The sequence below is a fragment of the Mustela nivalis genome (genome assembly GCF_964662115.1).
Source record: "Mustela nivalis genome assembly, chromosome: 1".
NCBI lineage: Eukaryota > Metazoa > Chordata > Mammalia > Carnivora > Mustelidae > Mustela > Mustela nivalis.
Window position 1 is genome coordinate 196,469,011 of NC_139020.1, and position 16,513 is coordinate 196,485,523.

Genomic DNA, 16,513 nt, shown 5'->3' on the forward strand with positions numbered 1-16,513 from the left:
AGTTAGTGAGTGGCTAAGGATGGCTGCATCCCGACATTCTCAGCCCCTCAGAACTGTGCAGCTGGACCCAGGTTCTGGCTCAGGGATCCAGGAGACCCAAGCCCTTTCTTTCTGTCAGGGCATGGGGACCCGAGTCCCCTAAGAGAGGACTCTTGCAAGTAGCAAGAGCCACTAGGGGTTTGAGTTCAGCACCCATGCCCTCTTCTCTGGTCTGCTAAAGTCTGCCATTCCAGCATTAAACCTGTGACTCCAGGCCTTAAGCCTGTTGAAGGTCGAGCCCCCGAAAGGGTCACACAGAAGCCTGCCACGGGCCGCGAGGCCAGAAACTCTTATCGCGCGTGCAGCGGAGAGGGGCAGGGGGGTCCGAGGCTGGAAGATAGAGGCGCGCACCGGGAGGTCAGCCCACGGTTGGGGCGCAGGACGCGCGCGCACCGGCTCCGCTCAGCCGCGCGGGCCAGCAGGGCCGGCTCGGGGCGGCGCGGGGACGAGGGGCGCGCGGGCACGGGCGGGCGCGTGGCCGCGGCGGGGGCGCGCGGGGGCGGGCCGGCCGGGGAAGGAGGGCGGGGGAGGGCGGCGCCGGCAGGTTGGCGGCGGCCGCTATTTGAGCGGCGGTCCCGGGCCGGGCGCTCAGAGCGCTTCGAGTCAGCGCGGCGGAGAGATCGCGGCGCGCAACCCGCAGAGGCGCTGCGGCCCGTGCAGCCCCGGAGGCCCCGCGCGAAGAAGGCGGAGGAGGCGGAGAGGCCGGATTGCCGCCCGCGCCCCCCCAACCCCGCCGCCGCCGCCGCCCCCCCCCTCCCCGCGGCGCCGCATCTTGAATGGAAACATGGCGGTGCCGGCTCGGACCTGCGGCGCCTCTCGGCCCGGCCCGGCGCCGACTGCGCTCCCCTGGCCCGGCCGCGGCCCCCAGCCCGGCTCCGGCGCCTGCCGCCGGCCGTCCCGGCCCCCGCGCCCGCTGTTGCTGCTGTTGCCGCCGCTGCTGCTGCTACCGCTGCTCGCCGCCCCCGGCGCTTCTGCCTACAGCTTCCCCCAGCAGCACACGTAAGTGGCCTCCCCGGCCGGCTGCGGGACCCCGGCCGAGCCCTGCGCGCCCCTCCGCCGCCCGGCCCGCGCCGGTTCCTCCCCGCGCCGGGGCGGGGGCGCTGGGTCCGGCTGCCTGCTGAGCCCGGGGACGGCGGCCCCAAGACCAGGGGGGCGGCTAGCCGCGTCCCAGGGCTTCTGGCTGCGTCGCGAAACTTCCCCGCGGTGCCCCTTATCCCCCCACCCCACCCCCTAACGGGGCAGAGCTAGATCTGCAAGCCTCGGGATGGGGTGGGGGGCTCCGAGTTTGCCAGCTGATTCCCCTGCCGCTGTCCGGGTGAGAGGGGGACCTGAGGTTGGGTGAGGGGGCGGCCAGCGACCCCTGCCCGGCAGAGTTGGAGCCGCGCGTCTGCCCCACGTTTCGTCCCCAGTGGGGGAACCCGGCGCTTTTGAGCCAGAGGTGGGGGACACCTCCACACCTGTCTTCATTGGCCTTTTCCTTTGACGGGAGGGACTGGATGCAGAGGAGGCAAGCACCTTCTTGTGACCAGTACCACAGAGGTGGTCAGTGTCCCTTGTTCTTGCCCCCTCACTCCTGAGGGGAGGATCCCTTGGAGAGCCCAGCTGGGAGGTGAAGGTGCTGGGATGGAGGCAGAAAGTGAATGGCAGGGAGGACCCCTGCGTCCTCTTGCTGCTGCTGCTGCCAACGAGGGAATGGCATCTCGTGGCCCTGCCAGCTTCTGCTGGTTTTCATGGTCCTTTTGAGCCTCCTCTCCCTCCCCACGAATGAACGCGCAAACTTGGGCATCCTCATCCGGTGAGCTTAGCCAGATGTGTCTAGGGCTCGGAGTGGGTATTCAGTGCATGTGGTCTTTAGGACAGCGGCTATTTCCCTGGGCACCCTACCCCAGACTTCTGTCAGTGCCCAGACTCCCCTCGCCACTGTGGCTTTGGGCCGTGGTGACCGCCTTGCTGTCTGTGTCTGTCTCCAGGTCTGTGGAGCTACCTGCCCCTGGAACCCTTCACCGGTAGCCAGGCCTGGGGTTTGGGAAATGAGTAGCTGGGCTGCTAGTGGCCAAGGGGAAGGTTCTGGCCTCAGGGAAGGGGGAGGCTGACTCTGCGTCATTAGACCATTTCTGCCCAAGGGTAGGAGCCCCTGGTTTTGCCTCAAAACCCGCCGACTCCAGCTTTTAGGTTCTCCCAGATGAGGGAAAAACAAACTCGGGAAAGGCACTGCTCTGAGTGTCTCTTCATCTCGTTGTTTCTTTCCTCACACAGCCTGGCTGTGCTCAGGCGGGTGATCAGTTGGCAAATTACAGGTGCCGCACGGACGTGTCCTCTGTCAACCGTCTGGATGTGTGTGTGTGTGTGTGTGTATGTGTGTGTTGGGGGGTGTGCAGGGAGAGGAGAATCATATGGAAGTTCAGGGCTCGTGGGTGCGTTATTGTCTTTCATTTGCTGTGATGAAAATGGACTTCAACCACGATGTTTAAAAAGAGCAAAAGCATTATTTTTTTTGTTGTTCTTTTTTCCTCAAAGCCAAGCCACAATATTTTTTCCCTAGCCATTTCATAGCTACTCAAATGAAGGTTTAAATAGATGTGCCTTTTCACCTCTTCTCCCTTCGCCCCCCTCTCCTTGCAAACTGCAGTGGGCCAGATGGCCATTGGGCCTGCATGGGTCTCCATTGGAAGGACAGTGTGAGACCCTGACCAGAGTGGACACCTGTCACTCTGTCCCCAGCAAGAAGACGATGAGGCGGGTGTGATGGCAGCGGCACATTTCCAGCTGGACGCTCTTCTCTTGTCGATAGAGTTGGAGCTAATTTGAGGGTTTGGGACATGTCTCGCAGACCGTAATTAGAGAATGAGAGCGGGGGTGGGGTGGGGGTTGTGCGCTCTGAGGGTCCGGAGGGAAGTGACTAATGTGACGACGACACACTGGGTTTACCGTGACAGCCAGCGCCCTTCAGCTGCCCTGGTCCCGCAGATGCGGATGCCCATTGATCCTTGGAAGGAGGAAGGGGAGGGAATCGAGTGAGGGCCCCCACATGACCGTGGCTGGCTGGAGCGGGGGCTTTTGTTGAACTCACATGAAAGGCTGAGGCAGCTGCCATGGGGCTGCCTTGCGGGTGGACAGCCTCCCGGAACTCTCCTGGGTCAGCGGCCAGGCTAGGACGAGACGTTGATACAGGTGGCTTTCTGAGCCTCAGCGTCTCGGCACTGGGGTGATGACCGCTCTGTGGAGAGGGCCCTAGGTGGGAAAATCATTTCCTCCTCCACGTCTGGCAGGGCCACAGGGCCCAGCTCTGCGAGCCCCTGGGTTTTAAGCCAGCGTGGGTTTGAGGTCCGGTGGCCATTATTTCTGTAATCGCTGGGGCAGCGTGGCTCTCCGCCCATCAGGCGAAGGGACCGAGGCAGCCGCTGGATCAAGGACAGAGGAGTTGCCGTTGGATTGGGAACAGGGTTTTGGTGTTGGCTGCAGAGGGTCGGGGGGACTCCCTCACCCCACTTGGACCGAGATCAGGGTTTCAAACGAGGAGGCCGCAGGAGCGAGGACATATGTGTGCACGTGTGCCCTCGTGTGTTTGGGCGTGAAGTTGGGGGAGAAGGAGTCAGAGCACACTGTCCCTTTCACCTGCCTCACCGTTTCCAATTCCACTCCCTCCAGCCGTGGCCATGAATGGTGAATGGCCCCCGCTGCCCGCTGAGGGCAACTGCTTTGCCTCTCCCTGCGTCTTTCTCCCGTCTGTCCTCTGGCCCCTCCCCAGCCCCCTTCTTGGGTCCCTCAGCTCCACTCCTTCTCCACTTCCTTGCCCAGCCTTCTCATTGCTCTGTGCCCACCCTGCCCGCCTCTTTTGTGGGACCTCTGTCCCGCTCTCTGGCATCCCTGGCTTTCTCTGATCCCCGCTCTGTGGGGCCCTGGCTGAGCTGCGCGCCTGGCCGCACCCTCTTAGCCCCACTCTGCCCCATGATGGCGCCGGCCAGCACCTCCCTTCCTCTGGCAGGCCCAGTGGGGACCAGAGAGCAGCCTGAGGGGCCAGAACCCACCCAGGAGATTAATGACAGCTGGAGTACGTGCTCCTTTTCCTGAGTGCCCATGACGGGGCACGCGTCAGTCTAGCTACGGTTAATGGGGGGTGACGTGTGTCTGTCTGGGCCTCTGAGCCCGCGCCTTCACCTCCCTGTGACTCTCCCTATTAGAGGGAGGCAACATCACACATCTGGGTCCCCCCATCTCCCCAGTGACCTGCCGCAGCTCTTGCAGGAGGGAGGGGCTGAGGCCTCATAGCCTGCTGCCGCCACCCCTGGCATGCAGAGCTGCCAAGTGCTCGCGTCCTTCCCGGTGTGGAGCATCTGGGGAGACCCTTGGCTGCCATCCCCCCTGGGCCCCACCCATATTGGGCACCTCCTCCGGGCCAGCTATGTCAGAAGAGCTCCTGAGAAGGTGGGGGAAGTGTTTTAAGATGAGTCCCCTCATAATCTGTGGGTGAGTCTCATACTAGAGTCTCAGTCATACTAGGGTCCCCAAGGAGAGACTGACTCGCAAGTGGAGTGAGCTCTTCTACTCTCAGGGCCTCCTTTTCCCTCCTGCCAGTGTGCAGGTGGGCAGCACACGGCACCTCAAATGTGGATGGGCGGACCCTGCAGGCTCCTGGGAGAAGGCAGCTTGCGCACATGCCGCGTGTCAGGCGTGTAGGCCCAGCAAGGCTCAAGCAATGGCCTCCAGAGCTGACCCCCTTGTTGGGGTGACCTTGCTTCAGTTTCCCCAACTGAGATGATAGAATCTGCTCAAGAGTCTGGGGGTGAGAATTCCTGCGAGGGGAATGTATCCTCTAAACATTAGCAGCTGGCCCTAAGGCTGCAGCCTGGCAGGCCCCGACCCACCAGTCTTTCTACCCTGCTCCTGTGGGCTGAGCGCCTTCCTGTCTCCACTTTGCTGCTGCTGTCCCCTCATCACTGCATGCTTTCCTCAGGGGTTTAAATACCTCTTTCAAGGTCTGACACCCACACCTTCTGGAGACCTCTGGGTTGTGCCCTTAGCTCAGACTGTACCCACCCACGTGGTATATCGGCTCCTAGAGGACAGACACTGGGCCACCGCCCTCCGTCACTCTCTGAAGCCCAGCTTGACTGTAGTGGGGAACATCACCAGGTTAATGGTGGGCCTCCCCTCAGTGAGCTCAGGCCAGGCCCTTACCCACATCACCGCCTTGACCTCAGAACCTGTGCTCATGCCCATCCCACAAATGAGGACGCTGAGACTCGGAAAGACGAAGGTCCTGCCCAAAGTCCCACAACTTCCAGAGGCAGGCCTGGAAGAGGACTAACCTGTTCGATGCTTAGCATCCCTGCCAGGAGCTTGGGCACATCCAGGCAGCGGGCCCAGGAGGTTGGGGGTGGGGACCCAAAACCTGGGGCTTTGGAGGAAAATGAAGAGGCCTAAGACCTGTGAGGCACGCCTAGGTCTTCCAGCTGTAACCTTTCCTGCACTGTCCCTCTATTCTCCTGGGTCTCAGGCAACCTGGAGGGGGCCTTCTTCCTCGTGCCACAGCTGCCCTGCCAGCCCACGTCCATGCCTTTCCACTCGTACACAGGTGATCCTGGGGCTGCCAACTCAGGTTTTCCTCTTCTCCAAGGCTTTGAGTCATAGACCAGGCCTGCCTGGCATGGAGGGGTGGGCAGGAGGGACTCCCATCTCAAGATACCAAGGTACCATCTCCCCCTCCAGATTCCAGTATGATTCCAGAGAGAAAGGGCGTAGGGGTGGTTAGTGGAAACCGGAGTCTGGATCCTCCAGTCCCTTGGCAGTTTCATTGGCCTCAAGGGGACTTCAGAGGACTCAGACCGCAGAGACCTTAGTAAGGTGTCCCTGCTGTAAGGACAGGTGTGGCCTGGGGGGCTAGGGTACTATGCAAGGGCCAGCTGGAGGTTTGGGAGTCAAGGTAGGTAGGCCTGTGACATAGGCCTATCTGGCAGGTAGTGTGGTCTGGGGGTTTGGGACTGGTCTCTTTCTCCTTCCCCTTCCCGTACCCCCGGCCCTGCTGCTGTCCTTGCTGGCTTCTAGATTCAAGATCTGCCTCAGGAGCTAGTGACCTGTGCCTTGAAGAGAGTGAGCTCAGGGCCTCAGGCGAGGGTGGGGGTGGGGGTGGAGCACCAGGGTCTGGGGTACCGTGAAGGCAGGGGGGTGCTTTCCACTGCTGGCTGCAATCCCTCCAGCCAACTGGGGAGCTTCTGTTCATGTCAGGGTGGGTTTGTTTTTTTTTTTTTTCCTCCTCTGGTGCCTACTGTCTAAACAAGAAGCTACAGAATCAATATTCGTATTCCCAGAGGGAGGTGTATGTGTGGTTTTTGCTTTTTTTCTTTTCCCTTCCTCTCTTGTCCTGTGTAACCTGAAGAGCCTTTTGAGCTGCCTGTGGCTAAGGTGGGGGGGGGGAGGTTGGCAGTGCAGGTGACCACCAATGGATTGGGATGCCCCTGGGGGGCTTACACATTCCCCATAGGGATCTCTTAGAGCTACCCTATGGGAGTCAAGGATGCTGTCATTTAGGCCCACACAGTCTGAGCCCGACTTTCTGCAGGCATGACCTGGGGGCTTGGCTCCATCTAGTAATGCCCTGCCATAGGTTTGTTGTCCCTGGGCCTGATCCTCCTCACAGGCCACCTAGTCCTTCTCCCATCTGAGCTGGGCCGCCTCCTTCTGGGGCTGGTCCTGTCCACAATGGCTTCTGGCCACTGCTGGCGCTGGTGCCTAAGCTTGTGGGGGATGGGACCCCACAGACCAGGAGACCCTGTCTAGCGGGGCTTAGGTGAGGGGACTCTTCCCATGGGGGACCTGAGGGGCCTTGCCTTGGGTTAGCCTGGTCCTGGGGGCCCTCTGTCAAAGGCATTTCCAGCCCAATCCTGTCAGCGGGGTAGCTGGCAGAGTGGTGACCTTGGACAAGGACCCTCCTCCCCCTGGGCCTCAGTTTCCTCTTTTCCAGGTTCTTCTGACTCTGACATTCCAGTAGCCTGAGAAGATGGGTTCAGGGTCATCCCGTTCCTCTTCCCAGCACTTTAACCACAGAGTGAGGTCTGACCCCCAGCCCAGCTAGACCCCACCTCCTCCAGTGTGAAGAGCCTGTGCCTCCCCTACTGACCCCAGGCCACACTTTGGGTGTCTTGACGCTGCTTCTCAGACTGACCCACTTTGAGCTCTAATCAACCTAATTGTTTAGCAGAGAGGGAGGGCAAGGGAAGTCTTTCCTGCTGATCATTAACGAACTCTTCCCACCTTGGCAATGACTCTGTTAAAGGAAGGGGAAGAGAGTGGTGAGAAGAAGGAGGAGTCATCCCCTCTGCCTCTCTTCCGGGCCCTCTGTAGACGGCGGGTCCCTGGCTCCCACCTCGATGCCTTCCTTCCCTGCTGGCCACATCTTTCTGAATGAGGGCCCTGCTTAGAGCACACCCACCTCTCACCAGCTGTGTGACCTTGGGAACATCCTTAGCCTCTCTGGATCTTGGGGCCTCCTCTGTAAAATAGGGTTCCCTCGAGCGTACTGCCTCACAGGGCTGGGCTTTGAAAGGTCCTGAGGGATGGGCCTTGCCCCTGCCCGATAAGGGCATGTGGATCCTGACTCAGTCTGTGAGGGGTCTTAGTCCAGCCAGGTCTGCACTCCAAGTGCCAGGCACCTCTCCCATCACCCACAACAGCCGCAGCGTGGCTGGGCCCTACTGGCACCCAAGACTCAGCTGTGGTTCCCACATCTCTGCTCCTGTGCTTGGCCCTTGCCTTGGCCTGTGTGTGGAAGTATCTGAGTGTGTTCGTGTGTGTGTGTGTGTGTTTTGTGTGCTAATGTGTTAGCTGTGTTCATGTGAATGTACACTTGTGTGAATGTCCATGTGCATACGAAGATGAGCTTGTGTGGAAGGGTGTGCACGTGTGCCCCTGTGTGCGCCTGCTTGTGCATTATTTGTGCACATGCGTGTGGGGGTGTGTGTGCACGTGCTCACACATACACATAGGGGTAGGTGCATGAGTGCGGATGTGGGTGTGGCCTTGTGTATGCATGCACATCCGTGTGTGCAGGCAGATGTGGGGTTTATCTCTCTGTCCCCAGAATGTGCTCTTGGTGCCCACCTCCTGCACCTGTCTTTGAAGTTAATGCCAAAGCTCAGCTGGGCAAACGCTGGCAGTGGGGACTAAAGAAGCTGGATTGTTAGGACCAGTGTTTTGCAAACTTTTATGTCAGAAACAGCCCGAGTTAAGGCTGATCTGGAAAGTTTGATCATCTACCAACTGGCTCGATGACAGTCTGTGAAGGAAACATACAGGCTGCGTCCTTGTAATTCAAATTTTTGCAAATTGAATGATATTTAGATACACTGGAGGACTTGGGACTCAGAGAAGTTTGGTGAGCCTTTTATAAAGTGAAGCATCTTTGCAAACAGCCCTTCCCTTGGGAATCTGAGGGGGTGAGCATGGAGTTCAGGGTGCAGGGAGAATGGAAACCCTTGCTGCGTGACCTGGCTTTTTTCCCCCTCTTAGAGTGGGTGCTTCTCATTTGCACACCAAGGGAGGGGGACTGGCATCCCTTGGAGCATGTGCTGTAGGTTTGGGCTTCTCCCTCCCCCCCAAGGAAGATATTTGTGCAATCAGTTACAGGCACGATTTGGGGTACAAGAGCTTGATGATCCCCACACAGTCCTCTATTTAGGGCACCTCCCACGAAGTCTCTTCCTTTCAAGGATGAATTTTTGTCTACTGGGTCTTCATAAACACACAGTCTGGGTGCCAGCCCTCAGGGCTGTTGTGCACCCAGCTGAGCTCTGGCCCTGATCTGGTGGGGTGTGGCAGCTGAGAACTGTAAGTTTTGTTCTCCTGGCATTCTCAGGGCCCGTGCGTTATCCGTGCTGGGGTGGCCTAATGTCCTCCACATTTTGGGAGGGGGCTTCTGCAAAGAGCAGAGGTGGCTGAGAAGGGCCCTGGAGGCTACAAGACCAGTGAGGGTTCCTGGGGGCAGGGTGCCTGGGTGGGACCATCTCCTTGGGCGGTATGGGCCTTGCATGGTTGCCTGTCTTGGCAAGGACGTATCCCAACCACAGAAGCCCCTGGGACCCAGATACTGCCATTGTAAGACAAGGAAACTGATGTCTGAGGTGGCAGAGAGGAGCCCTCAGGCCCCACATGCCTTCTGGAGGACAGGGCCCCATCCCCAGTGCTCAATATAGGTGGCTCAAAGAATGACCCCAGCTTAGCTGTCCTTGCACTATGACATGCAACTGGTTCTTGTAATAAAAACGTCCCTGGAGGGGCGCCCAGGTAGCTCAGTCAGTTAAGCATCCAATTCTTTTTTCTTTTTTTTTTTTTAAGATTTTATTTATTTCTTTGACAGAGAGACAACGAGAGAGGTAACATAAGCAGGGGGAGTGGGAGAGGGAGAAGCAGGCTTCCTGCTGATCAGGGAGCCCCACGCAGGGCTCTATCCCAGGCACCCCAAGCATTCAGCTCTCAATTTTGGCTCAGGTCATGGTCTCAAGGCCATGAGATGGAGCCCTGAGTCAGGCTCCACACTGGACGTGGAGACTGCATAAGATTCTTTATCTTCCTCTGCCCTCTTACCCCCGGTTCTCTCTCTCCCTGTCCAAAAAATAAGAAAATAAAACCCCTGACATGGGATGCAGGAGCAATTTGAGGCCTCCTTTGGCAAGTCCTGTAGAGCAAGGTGCCTGGGTGGCTGGAGGCCCCGGCTCCTGGTCTCCCTCTGGGACAGACGTTGGGGCCTCCCTGCCGGTTTAGAGTCAGCAAGGCTTCCAGGGTACCCTCAGAAGGGACTGCTTTGTCCTCAGGTGGGCAAAAACGGCCTGATGTATTCCTACGATGGGTAGAGGCTGCTGCTCGACTCTGAGCTTCCAGCCTGACGTGGCATTTTAGCAGTGATAACTTCTCTCTGCAGCCCCGTGTTCTTTGCCCGCCGGCGCCGCCTAAAATGCTGCGTTTGAAGCCTTAAAGGTCAGGCCTGGTGCCGCTACGAGTTCCAACAAACAACAAAACAACCCACCTCAGCTCTGCCCGGAGCTTCATTTATTAGAAAAGAGAAAGAAGCTGACGAAACAGGCTTCGGTGCTGAGGTTGTCACAGACGGACATTGCTTGTTTACCCCTGTGAGCTGAGGTGAGGGTGGATTTGGAAAGAACCTGAAGTCTTCCCTTCTTTCCCTGGACCCCCTAGGCACGCTGCAGTGTCTCCTGCTGAGGGGTAGCGATGACCTTGCACCCCGGAAGCCTACCGTGGGCACAGCCCCACCTCCCAGGCTAGAACTGGAGGCCCTGCCTGGGCTGGCTCCGGGCTCTGGCCACTAGCCCTGTGACCCTCCAGGCTCTAGCCAGGCCCAGCCACTTGCAGGTCCTAGTAGGAGCACTGACCTTTGTACCTTTTGGCCTTTGCGCATCCTATCCCTCTATCAGGCCGGCCTGCTTAGCCCAATTTCCAAGGCAAAGAGCCTTCTGACCAATGGCCTCCTCTGGCTCCCTACCCCTGGGGGCCTTTCAGACAACCCTATGCCCCAGTGCATAGGGGCTTCAAGGAGTAGGCATTGAGCTGACAACTACCCCTACAAAAGGCGAGTCTGAAGAGTATATTTGGCTGCAAGGAAAAGAGGCAGTTTTTGCATATACCATGGCAAGCACAGCATGAAGATTTTTTTCATCATGGTTAGTCCCTTTATCCTCTGACAGGAGCCCAGAGGTGGGTGAGTGGAAGCTGTCATTGAGGACCAAGTCCACACCTGCACTCTGCCTGTCTGGCCTCACTTTTAGTGGGGCTGTCTGTTCTTGGCTGACTCCCCTCATGGCAACATGATGGCTGCCATAGCTCCAGGCATCACAGGTACCAGACAACAGGAGTAAAGGGGATACTGGGTTCCTCTTAAGGGGTTGGGAAACCTGGCTCAGAAGCCCCTAGCCAACTTCCCCTCATACCTTATTGGTTAGCAGTGGGTCACATGTCCACTGTCAGCCAATCACTGGTGATAGGGAAAGTGCATTGTGATTGGCTCTGGCTAACCAGGATTTACCCTTGAGCAAAGGATAGGGTCACCTTGAGGCTGGAGGCAGGAGAGATTCTTATAGACTTGGGTTTTGTTAACAAGAAGCAGAGAGTGAGAGAGAATAGGAAGGCAATTTTTGCTGCAGGGTGAGGCCAGAGGGCTGAACATGGAGTAGGGGTGAGGAAGAAGGTGGGAGGGGAAGGGAAGGAGGAGAGTATCCATGCTAAAGGAAGCATTTGTTAGGGACTTGGTTATTTTAAATACATCATTTAACTACATCACTATGAGCTGGGCCCTGGGTGATGTATTTCACATATCCTATAGAGTGAGATCAGTCCATTTTTATTCCCATTTCACAGACAGGAAGAATTGAGGTTCAGCAGGGCTGAGTGATGCTGAAATCACCCAGATAGTGGTGGAAGCAGGATTCATACCCCAGTACTCAGGTCTGAGCACCCAGCCACAGCCTCATGTGGCCCTTCTACAGCCCACCTCCTCCAGGCAGTCCCCTGACCACAGGACCCTCGAGGTGCTCCTACACTCCTGTGCCCTTCCATCACAGCTGTTCCTCCTTAAGCACTGCCTCTTTTATCAGGCTGAGTTCCTTAGAGCACGGTTTCACAGGGTGCTGGGGCACCCCCTGGGTCCTTGGAGCCGGTGAGCGAACTGAGAAGATGCAGACAGAGGCCATGTGCTACTGCTGCAGAGCTGAGGAAGTGACCCATGGACATAGCCAAGGGGAGGGCCTGGACTTGGCTGGGAGCTGCCTGTGAGACTTGGTTCTCGTCTTGGGTGGGGGCAGCTGCGGTGTGGGTGTACTTGTGTGTCTGCTTACTACAGAGAGCACTGGTGTGTCATTGGTTGGCTCCTCTGATAGATGTGACAAGATCCATGCTCCATCGAGGCCGCATTCTCATGACCTTACCCCTGGCCCTTCCTGTTATTCCCTGACCTCTGTTCTCTGCACCGATCGTGGGTCCAGGCTGGCCACAATGTCCAGTGGTTAGTCAACCAAGGGCACAGGTCTTAGGAGAAGCCCTGAGCTCTGTCTTGCCTCTAGGTCGGGTGCCCATCTGGCTGCTGCTCCTCACCTGTCACATGAGGGATGGGGCTCTCTGGAGCTGGACTTTACTGGCACAGCTATCAGTCCTCCAGACCAAGACAGGCCTTCTCTGATCGGAGTCTCCTTCTGAGGCCTTCTCCCCGTAGCTGGTGGAAGCTGAGGGTACTGTGGCCACTGGTGCATACACAGAGTGGGGGAGCAGGGAAGTCTAGATTCACTTCCCATTCTCCCACCACTCCACCCCTCACCCTCAATCTTCCAACCAGCTCCACCCCCCAACCCCCACCCCTAGCGGTGCCTAGATTTACCCGTGGGAGACTCAGAGGGAGGGAGGCAGACAGGCAGCAAGGTCAAGTATTTAAACCAGACCTTGGCTGCTTTGGTCCCCCGAAATCTCAGGGACTTGTGGTGTAGGGACTGGGCCTCCCCTTGCCCTTCCTCCCTCTGCTAGTGTCCTACCCCACCGTAGCCTTGGCCTGTGTCCAGCTCACTGTGGGAATCTGGGTAAGCCACCTGCCCTCCTCCTCTGAGCCTCAGTATCCTCATTATTCCCTGGACCCTCCAGACTGATGGGTCCTTCTTCAGCTGAGGACGATGCTCTCCTGCTACTCCATCTGTGTAGCTCTCATCTGTCTTACCCTGTAAGCTGGTGCTATGGCCCACAGACAAGGGGCTGCTTCTGATGGGCCCAGGAGTGGATCTCTGCCCTTGGGACTGAGTACCCATGAGGACAGTGCTCATCGTTTTCCACAGGGGCTTAACAAGCACCTACTAAGCATTAAGTGCAGACTAAGACAGGGAGTGGTTGCAAAGGGCCTTGCCAGCTCCAGGAAGGATCTGCCTGTGGTCCAGCTGACCTCTGCGTGTCCCGGAGTGACTGACTGGGTCACTGTTTCCTGAAGCCTCCCCTGACTTAGAGGCTTCCTGGGCTGCCCGAAGGCTCCCTCATTCTTGTCTCGCTGTAGACCTTGCTGCCTGCCCTTCAAGGCTGTGGGCCTGGGAGAGACAACAGCAGGGGCCCCCCTGTCCTTGGCTGGAGCTCCAGTCTCACACATACCAAGTGCTCAATAAATGTTCACTGAACAGAGTCTGCACAGGTGTCTGAAAGCTGAGCTGGTTGTCTTTGGAAGCAGGAGTAACTTTTACGTGGTCTGGGACGGGGCCACCATATGGGCCTGGCTTTGCTGGTGGCATAAGGCAAAGGCCATTCCACACACTCTCCTGTGGCTTTAACAAGGTATTGCCCCAGCCCAGGGGCTGACTCCAAGGTCTCCCCTTAGGGGAGAGGGGGCCATGGGACTATGTTATTTAATTGGGTTGGGGCAGGGCCTAGGGATCAATATCTTCCAGAGCCACCCAGGGGTCCTGACAGTGAAGGTAGAGAAGCGTGGAATTAGGAAAATAAACACAGGACCGCCCCTTTGTCCCCGTCTAGCAAGGGGGGCTGAGGCTTCAAGGCAGGGGAGGTGGGGGCTGACATACTGGTTCTGGGGAGTCTCCTGGTTGTGGTCCCTGTGGAAGCCAGCTGTTCCCAGATGCCTGTGCACGTGGCCAGTGGCCAGAGTCTGTGGCCTGTCCTAGGGAGATCAATCAGGCCCCCTCAGCCGGCCTGACTGTGCCTCTGCTGACACTTGCTCTCACCCCATCTTCCCCGCTGACCGTGCCACAGCCTGCGCATGTCCCAGGACCCGCCTCCTGGCTCCTGACCACCCCTTTCTTCTCAGCTGTGTGCCGAGCCTGCTCTCTGGGAGCTCACCTTCTGTGGGGGAGACTGCCAGGAAAGAAGAAATGGAAGAAAGGCTGAATAAATAATAACTATGCCTGGCTGGTGCTCCAAGAGGCATTCAAAAGATATCCAAGAGACACTGACTCTGGTAGTGGAGGAGGGAGGGGGCGCAGGGTTTGTCCTCTAGATGGGGTCCTGACAGGCCTTCTTGGGGTCCCTGCCATTCCCATGGCCCTGGGCCTCCCCCAGTCAGGGCTCTAGAGGCCTGGGGAAACCACTCAGACCCACTTTCCTCCGAAACAAGGCTACTGATGGGGGGACAAGGACAAGGACAAGGGGTGTGGGTGGAGAAGGGGGGGTGGGGGAGCTTGCCCCTTCGGACCCAGTGTCCAAAGTTTCAGATGGGCTTCATCCCCGCCTGCTGGCACATTCCTGCTGCGCCCCTGGATGGTGACGCGAAACACCCAGGAAGGACACCATAGGCTATGCACAGCTCATGACCGGGGCCCTGGCACAGAGCAGCTGGTGAGGGGTGGCAGGGAACAATCCCAGAGGCTGTTAAGCGGGGTGATTTACATGGTTCCCGAGCCTGCGCCGGGGGAAATAAATTTCACAGGTGATTTCCAGATTGGTGGCGTATGGAGGCCATTACTCAAACATGGAGAAGGGTGGGGACTCCCTGGGGCTTCCAGAGGGACCCAGAGCCATGGGCTCTGCTGGCCTTGCTGTGCCTGCCTGCTGCCTTCTAGAAAACCTGGTCCAGGGCATGGAGATTGAGGAGGGGAGGAGCTGTGGGTCATAAACAGAGTCCCATACATGGCCTTGTTTGAGTCAGATTGTGCCTCAGTTTCCTAATCTTTAAAATGGGATCATATTTCCTATATTTTGTAGTGTGAGGTTGGAGCCTCTGTTCTTGTAGCCAACACATTTTGAGCACCAGCTATGTGCCTGGCCCTGGACTCAAGAGAGGGTGTTTTAATAATAACATCTGTGTCAGAAATATCAGGAAAATTGTGAACGCTTTGCACTTGCGGGCACCTCTGGCGGGAGTGACAGCAGGAGGATTTTACTGCTGGAGCCCCATCTGGCCCATGCAGACAGTAATACTGTCCCCAACCTCTGGTGTGCAATGGGCTGAGGCTCAGGGGGGATCGGGGGGCGGGAGTCGAGGTCACAAGGTACAAAGCATGGGGCAGTGGTAGAAGGCCCAGGGCAGGAGGCCCTGCACCATGTCCTGGTTGTAATGGCGACCGGGTAGTCCTGAGTGAATGAGTAAATGGAATTTGTTCCTGGGAGACTGAGCACTTCCCCACCAGTCTGTCCCCCTTTCTCTCCTGTCCAGAGGACCTTCCCTGGGTGCTTCTGCACCCATACAGCCCAGAGTCCACCTTTCCCAGAGGGAGTGCTCACAGAGGGTTGGGGCTGAGCGTTCAGCACCCCCCACTGCAGGGCAAGTAGTAGGTAACCTTGTGTGAAACAAAATTTACACAGTTGACTGGCAGCCACTCTGAGCCCTGCTTTTTTCATCCGAGAAGTGGGGAGAGGCAACCCGCCCCTTTCTCACAGACTGGCCCTGGGTGCCTGTGAAACATAGGGCAGATACCCTGGCAGGGGTGGCCCGCAAGTCAGCACAAGGGGGACACAAGGGCCTGCTCTGCTCACCTCCCCGCTGTTGGGAGCCCACCACCCTGCCCCCTTCAGCACTTGGCGGTGCTCCCCCGTGTACTTGAGGTTGGAGTTCTGTGGAACTCCGTGTGGAAGAGCAGCCTGCCGTGATGCCCATGGTGTGTCTGCGTGTTCACAGCACATCACCGTGGGCAGGGCTCGCCTTGCTGCTGGGCCTGGCATGTGCTGCCCGCTCTGTCTGGAGCGCCGGCCAGCTCTGCAGCACTCCCTTCACCTGGCCAGCCCCTGAGGGTGGGTCAGGCCCCTTGGCCTGCATGCCACCCCTCAAGGCTCACTAGACCCCCTTCTCTTTGCTCATCAGGTCTGAATCAGAGCAGGCATCTGTTCTGCCTGAATTCCAAGCTCTGGAGAGCAGGCTAGCACCTGCCCTGACCACCATTGTATCTCTTCCTGGTGCCCCGCCTGCAGTCTGGCCTAGTAATCATGTGAATGAATGAATGAATGAACTAACGAACGAATAGTGAGCAAGCCAGTGGGGAATTTGCAGAAGGTGGGAGACATCTGCCCAGTTTTGCGGGCTTTGTTCTCCCCAGGCCAGCCCCAATGACAATTCAGGCTCACCAGGCGGAGTGGCTCCTCTTGGCCTGGCTGCCTCACTAGGGCTCCTTTGGAAGGAGGCGCTGCTGCTGAGCTGGCCCGTGCGTCCCCCTCCTTGTGGGAGTCAGGCCTTGGATCCCCCACAGCACAGCCCACAGAGAGGATTTGCATTGCTAAAAGATTCACCACAGAGCACCTGAGAGTAACCAGCCCAAAGCGTGTCAAGGCGGGTTGAGCACTCCCATTCGATTTACATGAAGCTTCGGGGCTCTGAGAAGCCAGGCTCCAGTAAGAAGCAAATCCCAGAGGAGGTGGGCATTCCCCCCCACCCCACCAACTTAGTCCAGGCTTCCCAAGGTGGGATTTGGCGCGGGGAGGGACTTGGGCTCCTCACTGCCGAGACAACATGCCTGCAGTAGGGATGGTGGGGTATAAGGAAGAACTTCCCAATTACACC

The 16,513-nt window shown here is 58.0% G+C and overlaps 1 protein-coding gene across 4 annotated transcripts in view; it reads left to right on the forward strand.

Moving 5' to 3' along the window:
• Nucleotides 1-561: 561 nt before the first annotated feature.
• CACNA2D2 (calcium voltage-gated channel auxiliary subunit alpha2delta 2) overlaps nt 562-16,513 on the forward strand; it is a 138,757-nt gene continuing 122,805 nt past the window's right edge. For 2 of the 4 annotated variants that reach the window (XM_082702240.1, XM_082702241.1), the window contains exon 1: nt 562-1,038. In XM_082702240.1, coding sequence (XP_082558366.1) covers nt 824-1,038 — 215 coding nt within the window. In that variant the 5' untranslated portion in view covers nt 562-823. The remainder of the gene's footprint in view (nt 1,039-16,513) is intronic. The other 2 variants (XM_082702242.1, XM_082702243.1) reach the window with 1 other exon arrangement.